The sequence below is a fragment of the Magnolia sinica genome, chromosome 3 (assembly GCF_029962835.1).
Source record: "Magnolia sinica isolate HGM2019 chromosome 3, MsV1, whole genome shotgun sequence".
In the NCBI taxonomy this organism is placed as follows: Eukaryota; Viridiplantae; Streptophyta; class Magnoliopsida; order Magnoliales; family Magnoliaceae; genus Magnolia; species Magnolia sinica.
This window is the reverse complement of record NC_080575.1, coordinates 27,880,399-27,895,993: the sequence shown is the minus strand read 5'-3', so window position 1 is coordinate 27,895,993 and position 15,595 is coordinate 27,880,399. Positions and strand designations below refer to the sequence as shown.

The 15,595-nt window shown below is 39.0% G+C and overlaps 1 protein-coding gene across 2 annotated transcripts in view; it reads right to left on the bottom strand.

The window, feature by feature from the left end:
• Window positions 1–307: 307 nt before the first annotated feature.
• The window catches only part of LOC131239739 (ATP-dependent DNA helicase 2 subunit KU70), a 63,272-nt gene continuing 47,984 nt past the window's right edge, over window positions 308–15,595 (bottom strand). Inside the window, exons 14-20 of one of the 2 annotated variants that reach the window (XM_058237585.1) lie at window positions 14,947–15,008; window positions 11,186–11,246; window positions 6,257–6,349; window positions 6,059–6,179; window positions 1,331–1,433; window positions 989–1,172; window positions 308–566 (exon numbers count right to left, since the gene is read on the bottom strand). In XM_058237585.1, the coding sequence (XP_058093568.1) occupies window positions 453–566; window positions 989–1,172; window positions 1,331–1,433; window positions 6,059–6,179; window positions 6,257–6,349; window positions 11,186–11,246; window positions 14,947–15,008 (738 nt within the window). In that variant the 3' untranslated portion in view covers window positions 308–452. Of the gene's footprint in view, window positions 567–988; window positions 1,173–1,330; window positions 1,447–6,058; window positions 6,180–6,256; window positions 6,350–11,185; window positions 11,247–14,946; window positions 15,009–15,595 lie in introns of those variants that run through there. The other variant, XR_009168367.1, reaches the window with a different exon arrangement.

The window sequence follows — 15,595 nt, the reverse complement described above, 5'->3', positions numbered from 1 at the left end:
CCCTACTGTAGATGGCCCAAGCATTAGACAGCTAAGAGACCAAGAACAACTGTTGTACCGATTCTACAGAATAAGGGGCAAAGATTCAATGGCTACGGTCCTCCAATCTGCTCGATTTTCTAGCAAATGCATGTGGGGGACATGACATCGACAGTTTGATCACTGTGGGCCCTGCATGTACAAACTAAAAGAGCAAACTTGAGACACTCCCAGGTCGAGCATTGTATCATAGCTCCTTTAGCACCATGTGGGAGATCCCTTTTCATATTGCCACAATTCTAATATCTTCATTCTTTAGCCTGAACTGTGAGATTTCAATCTAACAAATTTTTATAACGCAGAAATCGGCACAAAACTTGAATGAAACAAGCAAACTACATTTTGGAGCAGTAGAAATTGCCGACAATTGCATAAGGCTCTGCACCAGGTTATGCCATCCAATTAGCTTGAACTTACTTCCCCATGTGAGTTAAGATCCTACTGATCAAAGCCTCCTTCTTACCAGCAACAGGGAGATTGTGTGCTGACAGATAGTACTTTAACTCGACCACAGTTAAATCTTTCAACTGCAGAACACAAATCCAAACAGAAAAGTTTAGTCGGGCAATTCAATTAGTGGAAATGCACACACCGAAACATCCCCTATTGAATCTGATTCATTTATGTTCGGTGATCAGGACCATTGATTTGGAGGGCCACCATTTGGATGGGCCATATTCCAAAAGCCAAGAGGATTGGACTGGCCAGAAAAAGGGGTGACTTATGAAAGAGCACAATAGTCGACATCCAATGAGAGAAGTTGCAACTGCTGGATGGTCAGAGTAGTCCAACAGGTACAACTTATAGGCTCTCACCCATACACACCATGGCCCACTAGATCAAAAGCCCTAATTGCAATACATGCTTTACATGTGTACAATGTGGGTGACATTGCATAGAAATTCTGTGATGCGCATATCATTCTATCATTCATCATTCTGCTGTTCACCTTCCCATTGTCTGCAAGCTCTGCCCAATTGTAATTTGCACTCTCCTTAACAGCTGTTTCAGCTATTGCTTTTCTCTTTCTGGAAGCCTCTGAAGATTTTTCTGCAGATTCAGCTTCCTCCTGGTCATGGTTTTCTCCATAGACAGCAACCTTAAAGTCTTCTAGTGCATTGACAATTCCTGGTCTGTGATAGATCCATAAAAGGAGAATATATATAAATGAAGATATCTTAAAGATAGCAGGAGAAATGGAAACAAAGGGCAGGGAAGCAATGTAGGGTGCAACATCTAGAGCCGGAATGCTAGACATAGGAGTAAGTGCTGGATGTGATTTACAGGTTACCTAGCCAAGCCTTCTTCATCAGGTGCAGTTTCATCTTTGGCGTCTGGCATCTCATCTTCACCTAGAGCCAAGGCCTGCAATACTGCGTAGTGCCTCTGCAAGGCTGCAAGAAATTACTGTAAGAAATCAGCAAAATTATGTCCAAGGAAAACTACAAAACTGATAACATGTGGAACCTAAAGACAGCCCAAGTTTGGAAGGTTTTCTTTTGCTTACTTTCTTTAATGGTAAGATCAACAATGGGAATTCCTGGTCTGCGATATAAACACATCCATTGTACCTCATTCGTTCCCTTCCCATGTCAATCCCTCAAGCTGTAATTCAGACTTTTCTGGGAATTGACACCTTTCTTGCTCCACCCTTTCCAGCTCTAGAGTTGATGCCCTTTGTTTCCCTTCCCTCTACTCTAAAGCATGTTGGGGCATCATCTCTGAGGCTGGCAGGGATGATACGACTGTCTTGCCACCCTGTATCTTAGATTAACCATATCATGTGGTGTTAATGTTCCAGGTGCTATTATCAAGGTTCCAGACTCTGAAATGCAGAAAATCATCACTCGCCCCTCTAAATCCCCCAAGGAGTGTATTACGGCTCACGCAATTGAAGGTTTAAGCATCGAATCCAGGCCATAGTTATTACTAGCTCCTCTCAAAGGAAGGCCATAGAAAAGCTCGTGCATATCCCCCATGTTGGGCTTGATGCACAACCACCTTGGCAGATACTATTATCCTCACCTAGCGACTCCTTGTGTCTTCTCTTGCCTGCAGTTGTTCTTTGTTATCCTCCCTAGCAGGGGGTGTGGGTGGCTTCTGTCCTTAGCCCTGGGTGTGGATGGTTTTCTTCCTTTTTTGTTTTCCTCCTAGCCCAGGATGTGGGCCTTTTCCTTCTTGGCCTGGGATGTGGGCTTTTCTTCCCTTGGCCCGGGGTGTGGGCCTTTATTTTCTTCCTTTCTCCTCTTGTTCGCTCTTTGTTTTCTTGCTTTTAAAGGGCCTTAGCCCATGTTGTATGCTTTGTATTGTTTTGGCTCATGAGCCCTTGGTAATAAAAGAGTATTCATGTTTGTCTTCCAAGAAAAAATAATAATTGCCACATCATATTACCTACCACACTGACATACGAAGGTGAAGAATGGAACCCAAAGATGAGATGAAGATGTACCTAATTTAGTTATTTCCCTTGTAGTCATCCAACAAATAGATGCTTTCCAGGAACCTATCTACTAAGAAAAGTGTTTGGGAGAGAATACGTCATCCAACTTCAACGGTAAGAGCCTTAGGGGTCATTTGGCACCATGAATTTGGGGGGATTTCAAATCCCCTAATATGTTTGGCACCATAAAGTAACTGGGGGTTTCAAATCCAAGGTGGAAGCTTGGATTACATCTAAAATCCTTCCAAGAGTTGCATGTGTAACATGTGTGTCACTAGGCTACTAATCTATTGGGCACATGGCAATCAAATTATCAACTGCATCATTATAATTACTTTAATACGATAATCCATGTCGTCCAAACATTGTCCATGTAAATCAACGGTTAAAAATCGTTGGTTAGTCACTTGGATCAGATGTGATCTTGTGCTTGTGGCCCATCCGAGACTTGGAATTTCATCATTTTCGGGCAAAGTATATAATTCAACGGTCTTATTACAACCATTGTGTCAAACATACATACAGACACTAATTAGAGATATTAAAGTTGATTTAGTAATTAAATTCAAAACCCTGTAAATATACCATGCATAACTACATTTGGATTATAGGGGATTCTGAATCCAGGGTGCCAAACACAATAGGAGGATTCTAAATCCAAGGGGTTCCAAACCCAAGGGGTTTCGAATCCAGGGGGTTCCAAATCCACGTTCCCAAACAGGCCCTTAGTGAAAATATTTGCAAGACCAAGTACATTTAAGCCAAATAGTCCAAAGAGCCCACTCGTGGGACCATTTAACACTCCCCCTCAAGCTAGAATATACATATCATACACGTCCAACTTGGACATAAGCATTTTAACTGAGATTTCCCAAGTGCTTTGCTAAACAATCTGCAATATGATCATGGGACGAAATATATGGAGTGAAATTTTTTTTCCGAAAGATCTTATTCCGAATGAAGTGGTAGTTGATCTATATGTGCTTTGTTCGATCACGGTACATTGGATTGTTTGCAATATGCATAGCAACTTGATGTTACAGTGTAAAAGCATTAGAACTTGAACCAGAAATCTCAATTCTTCTAGAAGTGATTTCAACCAAACGAGTTCACAAGTTGTGTGTGCTATAGATCCATATTCTGCTTCAACACTGGACTTGGCAACAACATTATGCTTCTTGCTCTTCCAAGTTAACGTACTATGGGAATTAGACTTGGACTCTAGCTGAATTACTTGTTGGAAAATATACATTTGGGTGTCGATACGTGTATATAGTGAAGTGCAACCCCAATGGTTCAGGGACAGTGTAAGTGATTCAAGGTTCAATCCCCGATACTGTTATATATATATATATATATATATATATATATATATATATATATATATATATATATATATATATCTCAATCTGATGTGAGTTTTCCAATAAGTAGTTTATACAAGCTCATCATGTTTCCTCACACAGAAGCCGTATTTTGTATACTCAGGTACTTGAAGGGAGCTCTAGGCCGTAGTATTATTATCTATATGTGTGATGGTTATCTTCAAGTAGAAGGATATTCGGATGCATACTAGACTGATTCTCCATCTGACAAGCAATCTACCATAAGCTATTGAACCTCTATGAGAAGTAACTTGGTAACATGGAGAAGTAAGAAGCAAAGTGTGGTAGCCCGTTCAAGCGTAGAGGCAGAGTACAAGGCAATGGCTCATGCTACATGTGAACTTGTTCGATTAAAGACGTTAATGCGTGAGTTAAGGTTTATGATTAATGTACCCATGAGGCTATATTGTAAATTGTAATAATCAAGCTGCCTCTCATATTGCTAACAATCCAGTTTATCACAAGAGAGCTAGGCACATCAAAGTTGATCGTCGCTTCATCAGAGAGAGTTACAAATAAGGAAATTTGCATACCATTCTCAAGATCAGTTGGTGGATGCGTTCACTAATGCTCTTGGTCACACTCATTTAAATCGTTTCTTTGTCAAATTGGGGGGATTCATGATATATATGTTCTAGCTTGAGTGGGAGTGTTGGTGGACTGTGATGATCTCACATGTGGTTTCCCATCATTATTGGGCTGAAATATGTGTTAAAATAGAGTATAGGCCTATGGGCTTTGCTTATGTAATAACTTAAATATGGACGGGTATTTTTGTACTTTTTTATTATGAAAACCCTAATAATAAAATAGAGAGACTAGGCCTAGGGGTGTGACCTCCCACCCCCTCTCTCTCTCTCTCTCTCTCTCTCAATCTTATTCAAGAACACTTTGTTTACATAACCTAAAAACCCTTAGGAGCAAGCAACCAAAAAGCTGAAAACCTATAAAAATTCCATGATTCATCAATACTTGAATTAGGTGTATTGTCTGTGGAGCTACAATAAGGGGTAGAGCAGCCCATGCAGGTTGCGGTCATCGTCACTAAGGGATTTTGCTCCTTTCTCCTTAATTGGGTCCATCTAGGATTAGATCTCTAAGGGACAAGGATTGGACCAGTACAACCCAAAACCTACCCATGCAAGGATACCCAAAATTACCGTGATTATGGGATTCACCAAGAAGATCCTAGTGTCATGTGGTTAAATGGCCATTGGGTTTTTCCACAAGCACACACACATGTACATATTTTACTTTTCCCTATGGTTCAATGAAGAGATGACAACAAAATCAGTTGCAAAAGCAAGGAAGCATCTGTTTCAAAATTTTAGCTAGTATAAACAACTATGAGGTGAGAGAGGAGCAGGAAAAGGAGACTAAAGCGCCAGTCAAAGTGGGAGTGGAACCTAGGTAGAAGGCTTGTGCAATTAAGCTTTCCCTATTTTTTGAACAAAACACACGTACTCACAACCAGGATCTATCCTATTGTTTAATATTTCATGTTCAATGTAAAATTAGGAAGAGTATACTTTTGATTTTTGAACTAATTCTTTATTAGAATACCAAATACCAATTTGGCATTGGCTATCATGTCCACCTAGCAAAATGAGACGAGCTAAGGTGAGACCTCCCATAAATATGCGTCGTCATTTGGGGTTATCTTTACAGATCCTGTTTTGCCAAATCTTCCTATCTACACTCACTATCCTCAACAAGTGAACAATCCTTCATACCCCTTCTCACTGCCTTGACCCAAGTCTTTGAGGCCTTCCCTCATCCTTTCTTTCAGCCCTTTTAATCTTACTCAATTCACCTCCTTGTAGGATCAGACTCCAGTCCTAATTGCACATGGCCAAACCATCTCAATCTGCTCTCCATAATAGATGTGTGCACATCATAAATAACAACTAATTTGAGTAAGCAAAAACAGCTCTTTTTCACAACCTTTGCATATATTTCGTCAAATGAATTTTCAACATAATAAATTTTCTGCCCAATGATAGGTTCAATGCTAGTTTTGTGGAAAAAAACAAACAAACAAAACAAAAGAACTAAATAACAAAGAACAACACACTTTTGTGTGGAGAAAGGATGATGAACAACGATTGTAAGAACTGAACTGGTTCTGCTAAGATTATTGGAAATATGCATCCACAATTTAAACAATGAGCCTTGTGTAAAAAAGGCAATGTACCAGGATTTGCAAACTGGCAAACTGAAAAGTCTTTCAGGTCCACACGCTTCAATATAACCATTGCTTTCTTGATTTGATCATCTGTCGCTCGAGGAGTCTCAGCATCAACAGCCATATGAACCTGCTGTCATACCAGGTTACACATAACTAATTCATCTTTTAGAAGATATACTCAACCCAAATGAAGTCTCTTCTTGCCTCTTCAGGGTGTCTGATGTCATCAGAATATGGAAGGTATATCATGTGCATTCCAGGAGGCTCAACTTGACCACTTGAACTTGTTATCTCATCCTGTGGAAGTTATCTGCAATTAGAAAGTTCCAAAAAGGGGGCAAGTAGCTTAAACTTGAAAAGAAAAGGGGCCTATTTGAGTGACAATGAAAGCATTTAAACTCATGTTTGCCCAATAGGTGCAATAGATGTGTCAGAGGCAGTCGGGAGAGTCGGCCTATGGTTCAGATATACCCCACTATTGTGGTCCACCTGAAGGATGGATGTTTAATGAGGGTATGATTACATGACACAACTCATAGATGTTTTTGATTGCATATGTGCATATTGGTGGTAAAACATTGAATCTCCTAATCATTTTTTTGTGCAAAAGAGTTCAGAGCTATTTTCACAGACAATGTCAGTCGTGTGGGTAGAAATGATAAAAAATTATAGACAGACGTCGTCCAAACAGAACCTAAAAGTTCATGCAAACATGAGAAATTTACAATGAATTTTAATTAGAATGACTCTTTCTATTCTACAGTGCGAATACAAATGAAATAGGAACATGGTGTGCCGTAACGGCCATGAAGGCCATTACGTAAAGGTAACGGTGGCAACTGTTATACGTAATGGGCTCGTAACGGCTATAACGGCCATTATGGAAAAATGACCCGTAACCTTCGTTACGACCCTTGTAAAGGCCATAACGGTCCGTTATGGGGCAGATATAGGTTTTTCAGGATTTTTTTTCAATAGAGAGAAAGAGAGAGATATTGTAATGACCGCTACGGGGGGCCGTAACAGCCGTAAAGGTAATGGTGATGGCCGTTACGGCCACCGTTACCGTCACGGAATACCTTGAATGGGAACCTCAACAAGTTGCATCCTCAGATGATGGATCAGAATCATCTAGATTGTATGTTGAATGCAAAACAGAATTATCTTACCACAGAATTATTCCAAGTTGCACAAAGGGTGTAGGAGGAGATTCAGATGAGCGCAAACTAGGTAGAAGGTTTGTGCAAGTCGGGAATGTCTGAGAAACCTTCTTCTAAATCTTTAACAGAAAAAAGCACTATTTCAAGGAATAAAAAACTTTCAGCTGTATTGGCCTGCATTGCAATGGCTAGCGACTATAATTTTCAGCTATTAAAACGCATGGTATAAGTAGTGAGCACCAAATATGTTTTCGTGCTTCAATAATATTCACTCTCAGATTATTTATTAGCTGTGCCATGCCTATAATCAAAACTATCTTCCTCAAGCTCTGGTCATTCTCTCAACTCTAACAGATAATCACCAGTACCTTAATACTGGTATCCATGACCATATAATAATGACAACAAGGCACAACTTGTGCATCACAATCACTCGATAATGACAACAATATTAATCAGCCACAGCCAACATCAAGGTGAAGAGGGAGTAGTCCATTCTTCAGATATAGATAGGGAGGATGCCCTTATCCATATCTAATGACTATATATTTTTGGACTTATATAATCATGTTAACCTGCCTAGATTGCGTGACTTGTAATTTATAATCTACATTTTGTGTGTTTAAAAGTTAAATGCATCTACACTACACTTTGCACTTTGGGTTATAGTAAAACTTGTCCAAATTGTATAATGTACATAAATCCATCTAAATTTATCCCAACTTGCATTCATTTTCTTATATATGCATTTTTAATATTTTCCAAAATTTTCCATTTTTTCTGATTTTTTATTTCCTATTTTTTGTTATTTTTTGTATTGTTTCAGGCAACTTCTCCCATATCAGATGAGTTATATCAGTATCAGCGATACAGCTTGTTCCAATACTGGGACAAGCCGCACTCGAAACCGAGTGACAAATATATGGCAGAACCTCTGTTCAGTGACTAATGAAAGTTTGAATCCAGGAGGGGTAAGCATTTGTTTCAAATGTTAGCAACTATAGATAGCAAGGAAGCAAGAGTAGAAGCGTAATTCAAAGCGGAGATGCACCTAGTTAGAAGGATCATGCAAATAAGGTAAAATATAGTTGTAAACTTCTAATTTTATGTGCAAGCACGCCTCAAGTCTACAAGCATACAGGGTTAAGTAATGTGACCGATGATGGCACAACAAAAGGCAATTAAATATATTAGTTAGTATAACCTAGGAGTAATCTAGGATATTATGCAGTCAAAACGACATCAACGACCGAGAACATGGTTCAGAATATCAGCCTCAAGTCTACAAGCATACAAGGTTAAGTAATGTGACCAATGACAGCACAACAGCAAACAATTAAATATATTAGTCAGTATAACCTAGGAGTAGTCTAGGATATTACGCAGTCAATACAACATCGACGACTGAGAACATGGTTCATAATATCAGCCTCTGAAACATATTGTATATTGGTACCAACCTATACGAAAAGACAAGTGAATTGGTCAACCCAAATTGTATTGGCTGATTTGGATGATACATGATGTCAATACTTGTGAGATTAGTTGAATACTTCTTTCTCTTTCTTTTTTTTCTTTTTGTTGTTTTTGGTGTTACTGATGCAGGACAATTAACCACTTGCTCTAAAAGCTCGAACTGTTAGAGCATGGCGAATTAATCCCTTTATCTCATAGCCTAGGCCCCACATCTCATAGGTTAGGACCTCGGCCGAATCCCCCTCGTGGGTCCCAAATCACATGGGTAGCGCCTCACACGGCCCGCCCACCTCGAGTGTGTCCCCGCATCCCACAGGTTACCCCGCTCGAGCCCACTGTGAAATGCGCATTAATCACCCCCGGTGAGGAGTCTCGAACACGAGACCTCCCCCATGGGCCCCGCCCACCCCGAGTGTACCCATACATCCCACAGGCGACCCCACTTGAGCCTGGTGTGAAAATGCCCCTGCATTAGTTACACTTGGAGACAGGTGTAAAAGAGATTTTCGTACTATATATTTGATGTGCTTCACTTCCAGGAACGAACACAATACATATATTTATTGGTTTTACTACATAGTGTAGTCAGTAGTAATAGACGCAGAGTACTCGTTCACTTTTATATACACAATTACAAGTTGTTGTTTTTTTTTGAGAGAGAGATAACCGAAATTTATTTTAAAACCCCACAAAAGTGGGGAAAGAATACAAAGCTACACTAATGCAAATGCAAAAAAGAGAGATCAACGACTTCTGCATGAACATAAGGTACCCATTTGGAAACAGCACAGTTCAGTAAATAAATGACCCTCTCAGATGAAGGTTTCTTGTCCTGAAAACAAAGACTGTTCTGCTTCTTCAATATGAACCAGAAGATACCCATCAAAACTAGCCGCCACATTGCCTTCCGAGACTTGCCCATGACCCCACCATAAACAAGTTTAAGACACACACACACACACACAGAAGCCATCCAATAAATACATTAGTTAAAAACTAAAAAATCAGCATGCTACAACAGGCCATGCCACAAACCGCACCACTGCATGTTTAAAACATTCTAGAAAATCAATATGAATACAAAAATAGGCATTCTCCATTTTTCTTATCCATCTGATGTTTTTTAATTTAAGTTCACACTGATTTGGACTAACCGCATGGATACGCGACAACTTTTGGCTGATCAATATGGCTACGGATATCGATATTTGAACCCTTGTAAAGAGGGTCCTAAATACCATCTACATGCCTACAATATTTATAGAGTTTTAAGGATTTTTAGCAGTTAGTAATCCATTGGTGCAAAAAATAAACAAATAAATACTATGAGTGAAAGTGGAACAGATATAACATATATGCTACTAGTGTACAAAACTTCAACCAAGCTGGGCATCACCCAACAGACATTAGCTGATCTAAGAATGCCAAACCAAACAATATGGGAGAAGCAATGGATGAACAGATGATCCACAGACTCCTTAGAACTCAAGCACAAAGGAAATGCACTGGGCAAAATGAAGGATCTTTCACAAAAATTATTGATAGTTACAATCCTATTTCTCCATGCTAACTGAGTAAACACAGTAACTTTCAAAGGCAATCCATACAACCAGATATGAGCAATGTGACTCTTGCCAACAGCCAGATTGGAATGGGACAGCACCACACAGAGAGACCACACTGAAAACATTCAGTTCCTGGAGAAACGCCACACGAGCGAGCCGTCCCCTAGAACAGCAGAAATATCCTGCAGCAAGGACATAAGAGATACCAAATCACCAACCTCCAAATCATTTAAGTTCCTTCAGCAAGAGGGAAGCCAGACACCCCTATTGCTCTGGGTGGAGAAACAGTTGGCTACTAAGATGCCAGCAGCCAGACAGATTCACCGAGGAGGGGAAGGAAGATCTAAGGGGAGCATCACCACACCAGACATCCTCCTAGAATCTAACTCTAGACCCCTCCCCAATAGCAAAACCCAGCGCACTTGCCAACAGCGGAGCAACCCCAGCCACCGATTTCCATTGGGAGGAAGCTCTATAAAAGGATTAATCCCTGGTCCACCAACCTAAGGGGGAGGTACCACTCTTGGAAGCAATTACCCTCCGCCAGAGGCTAGAGTCCTCCACCCCAAATCTCCAAACCTACTTGCCTAAAAGGGCCGAATTTACCACCCCCAACCGCCTTATCCCCACACCTCCTTCAGCCACTAGCTTACACACCTCAGCCCAGCTAGGAAGATAAAAATGAGTGTTTTTTACTTTACTGGTTTGGAAGTTTAGTTTTTCTTCATGCCTGTGTTTTGTGTTTGAGCACAGCTTACCTATCGAAGAAAAAAGCTCTATATGAACAACAAGAACAACCATAGTGCGATCTACCCCCTGAAGGACTTGCTACAAGCTCAAATGCAATTTAAGCTCATGGCTCATGCATCCAGATTTTCCCAATATTTGCAAACATATACATTCATTTTCACCAAATGACAACAAAATCTTACTTGTGCAATCAGGGCAACAATTTGAGGATGAGCTGAGCTACCATAAAATGCAACTGCAAACCTGAAAAAAAAAAAAATAATAAATAAATAAATAAAAACAAGAAAAGGAAAAAAAATAAAATCTTACTTTGTACCAGCTTCCAAGATTCCTAACAAATGGAGAACGAAAATTAATACTAATCTACATAGTTCTCACTAGTTCAAATGTTTTTTCTGTTCCTTAGATCTTCAACACACACACGCACACGCGCGCGCGCGCGCACGCACACACACACACACATAGAGAGAGCGAGAGAGAAAGAGGGAGAGATATGCTATGTCCAACTGGTTAGACAACTAATTTAGTGTCCAACAAATGGATAATTTCCACACTGCCATTCGTATGCCACATCAAACCAATCCAAAAGGTTGTCCCCACTATGTGGATTACCTTGTGGACCATACCGGTGCTCGTTTTATTATATCAGAAAATATCCATTATTTTGTATGTTGTGGCCCATCCAATGAGTGGATCAAGCCGATATTTTTGCTAGGTGATCCTGATGGTGGCCCATGAGCATCTCACTCTCATATATATGATTGATGACATAACATCGACACTCTATGACTTATAGCAGTGTCAAATTCTATGGGTCCACCATGATGTGCGCATCAAATCCACCCTGTCCATGAGTTGTGTTGTTCAATGCTAGGCCATGTGGCCAAAAATCATCCAAACCAGAACCTAGATGGGCACACCACAAGAACAGTTGGGAGGGGCTGCCCAACCAATAAAATCTTCCAGATCTTTTTGTGGGCCCACCGTGTTGTGTATGTCATCCAATCCATTCATCATACCTGCCCACTAACATGAAGGGAGACATTTAAACCAAGCCATTCCAAAACTCAGGTGGGCCCATACAGTGAATTTGGATGTTTGAGGCATGATTTTCACTATTTCCTTAGGTGTGGGCCATGTGGCCCACCCAAGGGTCTTATCATTTTGATGTTTAGGCTCCAGGTCGAATTTGAGTGGCACATTAGTTAGATGGAACAAATGTCATGCACACATCATGGTTGTCCCCAAAGAGAGGTTCACACTACTATAAGTTATAGTAGTGTCAACACTGCATAAGGATATGAATCACTTGAAAAATAAATGTATCCATTTTGTAGGTTGTTCTATGTTTGTGTGGTTTGTTGTGACAAAAGAACTATCTTGTCAATTCAATGAAAATATATATATATATGGAAGGTCCTTAAATTTTTACATCTATCTATATTTATTCATGAATCTGTTATATTTAATATGATCTGAACATTTTTACGTTCATAATAGATCATCAAATGTTTCCTTTAGATTTGTTGCTAGTTCAATGTTTTGATGGGGTAGGCCAATCTAATCTCTTTATTTTGTTAATTTTTTATTCCGATTTTATCTACACACCATATTTACAAGGGGGAGGGGGCAGGGGCGGGCGTGCGGTTAAGTTCTAAAATGACTGCGAGCAAAGTAGCAAGGCTAAACTTAAGATGATGATCTGTGCAATAGATTGGGGGCAAGAGAAGGTAAGGAAGTGTCTTCAAACTCGCAAAAAAAAAAAAAAAGAAAAGAAGAAGAGAGAGTAGGGACCTAGATCATTTCTGATGCATTGAGAGCAATGACCAAAGGGTATTGGTTAAGGATGATAAAATCAAGAATGGTCAAAGCAACTTCGGGAACTTGATAAATGGCGACCACATTGAGAGCTTAGGGATAGAAAGAATCATAAACTCAAATGGGCCGGAGATCATAAATACTTTCATAGGATTATTATATCTGAAGTGAAAGAATCTTCAACAAAGACGAAGACAAGAAAGGCCCTAGGACTAGATGTAATATCAATAAAGGTTTCGAAGTGCTTAAGAGATATTGGATTGTTTTGGTTGACAAAGTTACTTTCAACAAGATTTTAATATCAAACAAAGTGCTAGAGGAATGGAGGAAATGTATTGTGGTTGCTATTACTAGCATTGTTGTCAAATGCGATCGCATATACGCATACTGTGGATCGAATCGCATATGCCATGATGGCATATGCGATCCTGACAAGTATGCCATGGCATACTTTTATATGCAATAAATATGCGATCGCATACTGCATATGCGATTGCATATTTCCTAATAATCAGAGTGGAAGCAATTTTTTTTATTTTTTTCAATTTGGAGAACTTTTGCCTATAAATAGACACTCATATCCCCTCCATTTTCACCATTCTCTACTCCAAAGCTCTAAATCTATTACTCTCTCTCTTACTCTAATCTCTCTACAATTACTTCAAGTATGTTTATTTTTTGTATTTTATAAGTTGTGCTTACTTTTTGTAAATTAAGCTGCAAGTTATTACTTATAAGTTGTTTCAAGTTATCCTTTTATCAGTAAAATTTCTTTGCTCGAAGTTTATAAATAATTAGTTCTCTTTTAATGTAGCTTGATCGTTTTGTTAAAATTTATATGCTATAATATAAGTAATTAAATATATAACTTAATGAAACACTCAAACTATAATGAAATAAGTAAAATAACTCAATCCAATCATGTGTACTAATTAGGCAAGTTTTTCTATTTTTTTAGATTTTTTTTCATTTTTAAATTTTTTATTATTTTATAAAAAATATGCTATGGCATATGCGATTGTGCGATCGCATATGCGAACAGCATATGCTGATCGCATACAATGGCATATGCGATTTGACAACATTGATTACTAGAATAAACGAACATACAAAGCTACACTGATAATGGTGGGATATGAGTCACATACTAGGAAACTTTAGGAGAGTGGTTGAGCAAACATTAGAGCATTAGACGAATAAATTAGAAAATCAGTTCAAATTTATTCCATGAAGGTCAACCATTATAGCCAATTTCCTACTTAGCTGATGGAGAAACGTAGAGAGGGGATGAAGGATCTCACATGGTCTTTATTGACTTAGAGAAAGCATACAGTAGGACCCCTAAAGGGATAATCTGGTGGGTGTTGGAAAAGAAAGGATATAATTACATGATTAAGGACATGTACATGGGAGTGGTAACAAATTTGAGCACATAATTACACGATTAAGGACATGCAGGAGGGAGTGGTAATAAATGTGTGCACCACTAGTGTAGACACAAGTGAGTTTCCAGTTACTGTAGACTTACACCAGGGGCCAGCATGGAGCCCTAACATTTTGATTGGTTATGGACAAGTTAATGGGGCATTCAGAAGAACTTATGGACAAGTTAATGGGGCATACAGAAGAATAGGTCATGTGGTGTATGTTGTTTGTAGATGACATAGTTTTGATTAACAAGACGAGGGAGGGGGCAAGTACAGAGCTAGAATTATGAAGGGATGCTTTATAAACAAAGATTTTAAAATTAGTCAAACTAAAGTATATGAAATGCTATTTTAGTAACAACAGGATGGAAAAAAAAAAGGAAATAGTTAAGATTTCCAACCAAGAAGTAACATAAAATGGCAATTATCGGTATCTTGAGTGGATAATTCATGAGTAGAGATATTAAGAAGGATGTTGCACATAGAATTAGAGCTGGGTGGTTGAAGTGGAGGACATAGGATGGACAAGTTCGGTTGATGATGGACCATTCACATTCCTAGGAATGTTATTGCATAATATTAAACAAGTTCACCAGATAATTCCCCTATATGCATAACAAATTATGTCTACAAGTATTTATCTTAAAGTTGCTTCCTATTCAGCTGCAAGAGGTACACATGATTTATGAAATACCAACCTTCTAAGACGTAACATCGATCTGTGAAGAGCGATAAAAATGCAAGTACTTCCAACAATTTCCTGCATTACATGAAAATTAGAAAGAACGTAAGTAGCCATGGAAGGGAAAAACCACATGACTATCAAATAATAACTCAAGATGCAAATGTCCAAAAAAAATAACACATTTACATCAATAATTGCCAAATCGAACAAGAGAAATATCAAAACGACTCTCCAGCAGGCACTCTCAGTGATTGTTCTTGTGCGGAAAACCATCATTAACCAAAAAACAGTAAGCATCACCAAGCATGCCCGTGCCCTTCCAAGCATAGACTTTGATAATTGAGATTATTATCATCTCCAAACATGATCATGGCCAAGGTATTCAATAACAGTAACAATGGCCGTATCGGCCACCGCCATTACTGTTACAATATGGGCCACGATGGCCATTATGACGCCCATAACAGCCTCTCTTTGTTTTCTTTTTTGGAAAAAAAAAAACATATATCAGCCCTGTAACAGACCATAATGAACCATTTAAGACATAACGATTCCCACTGCACTATTAAATAACCATATTTTAATACCTTGTTCATGGCTTTTGGAGTTAAAAAGGTTCTTAATTGCTTGGTGTACCTTTTAATGGAGTCAACCAACTCCTA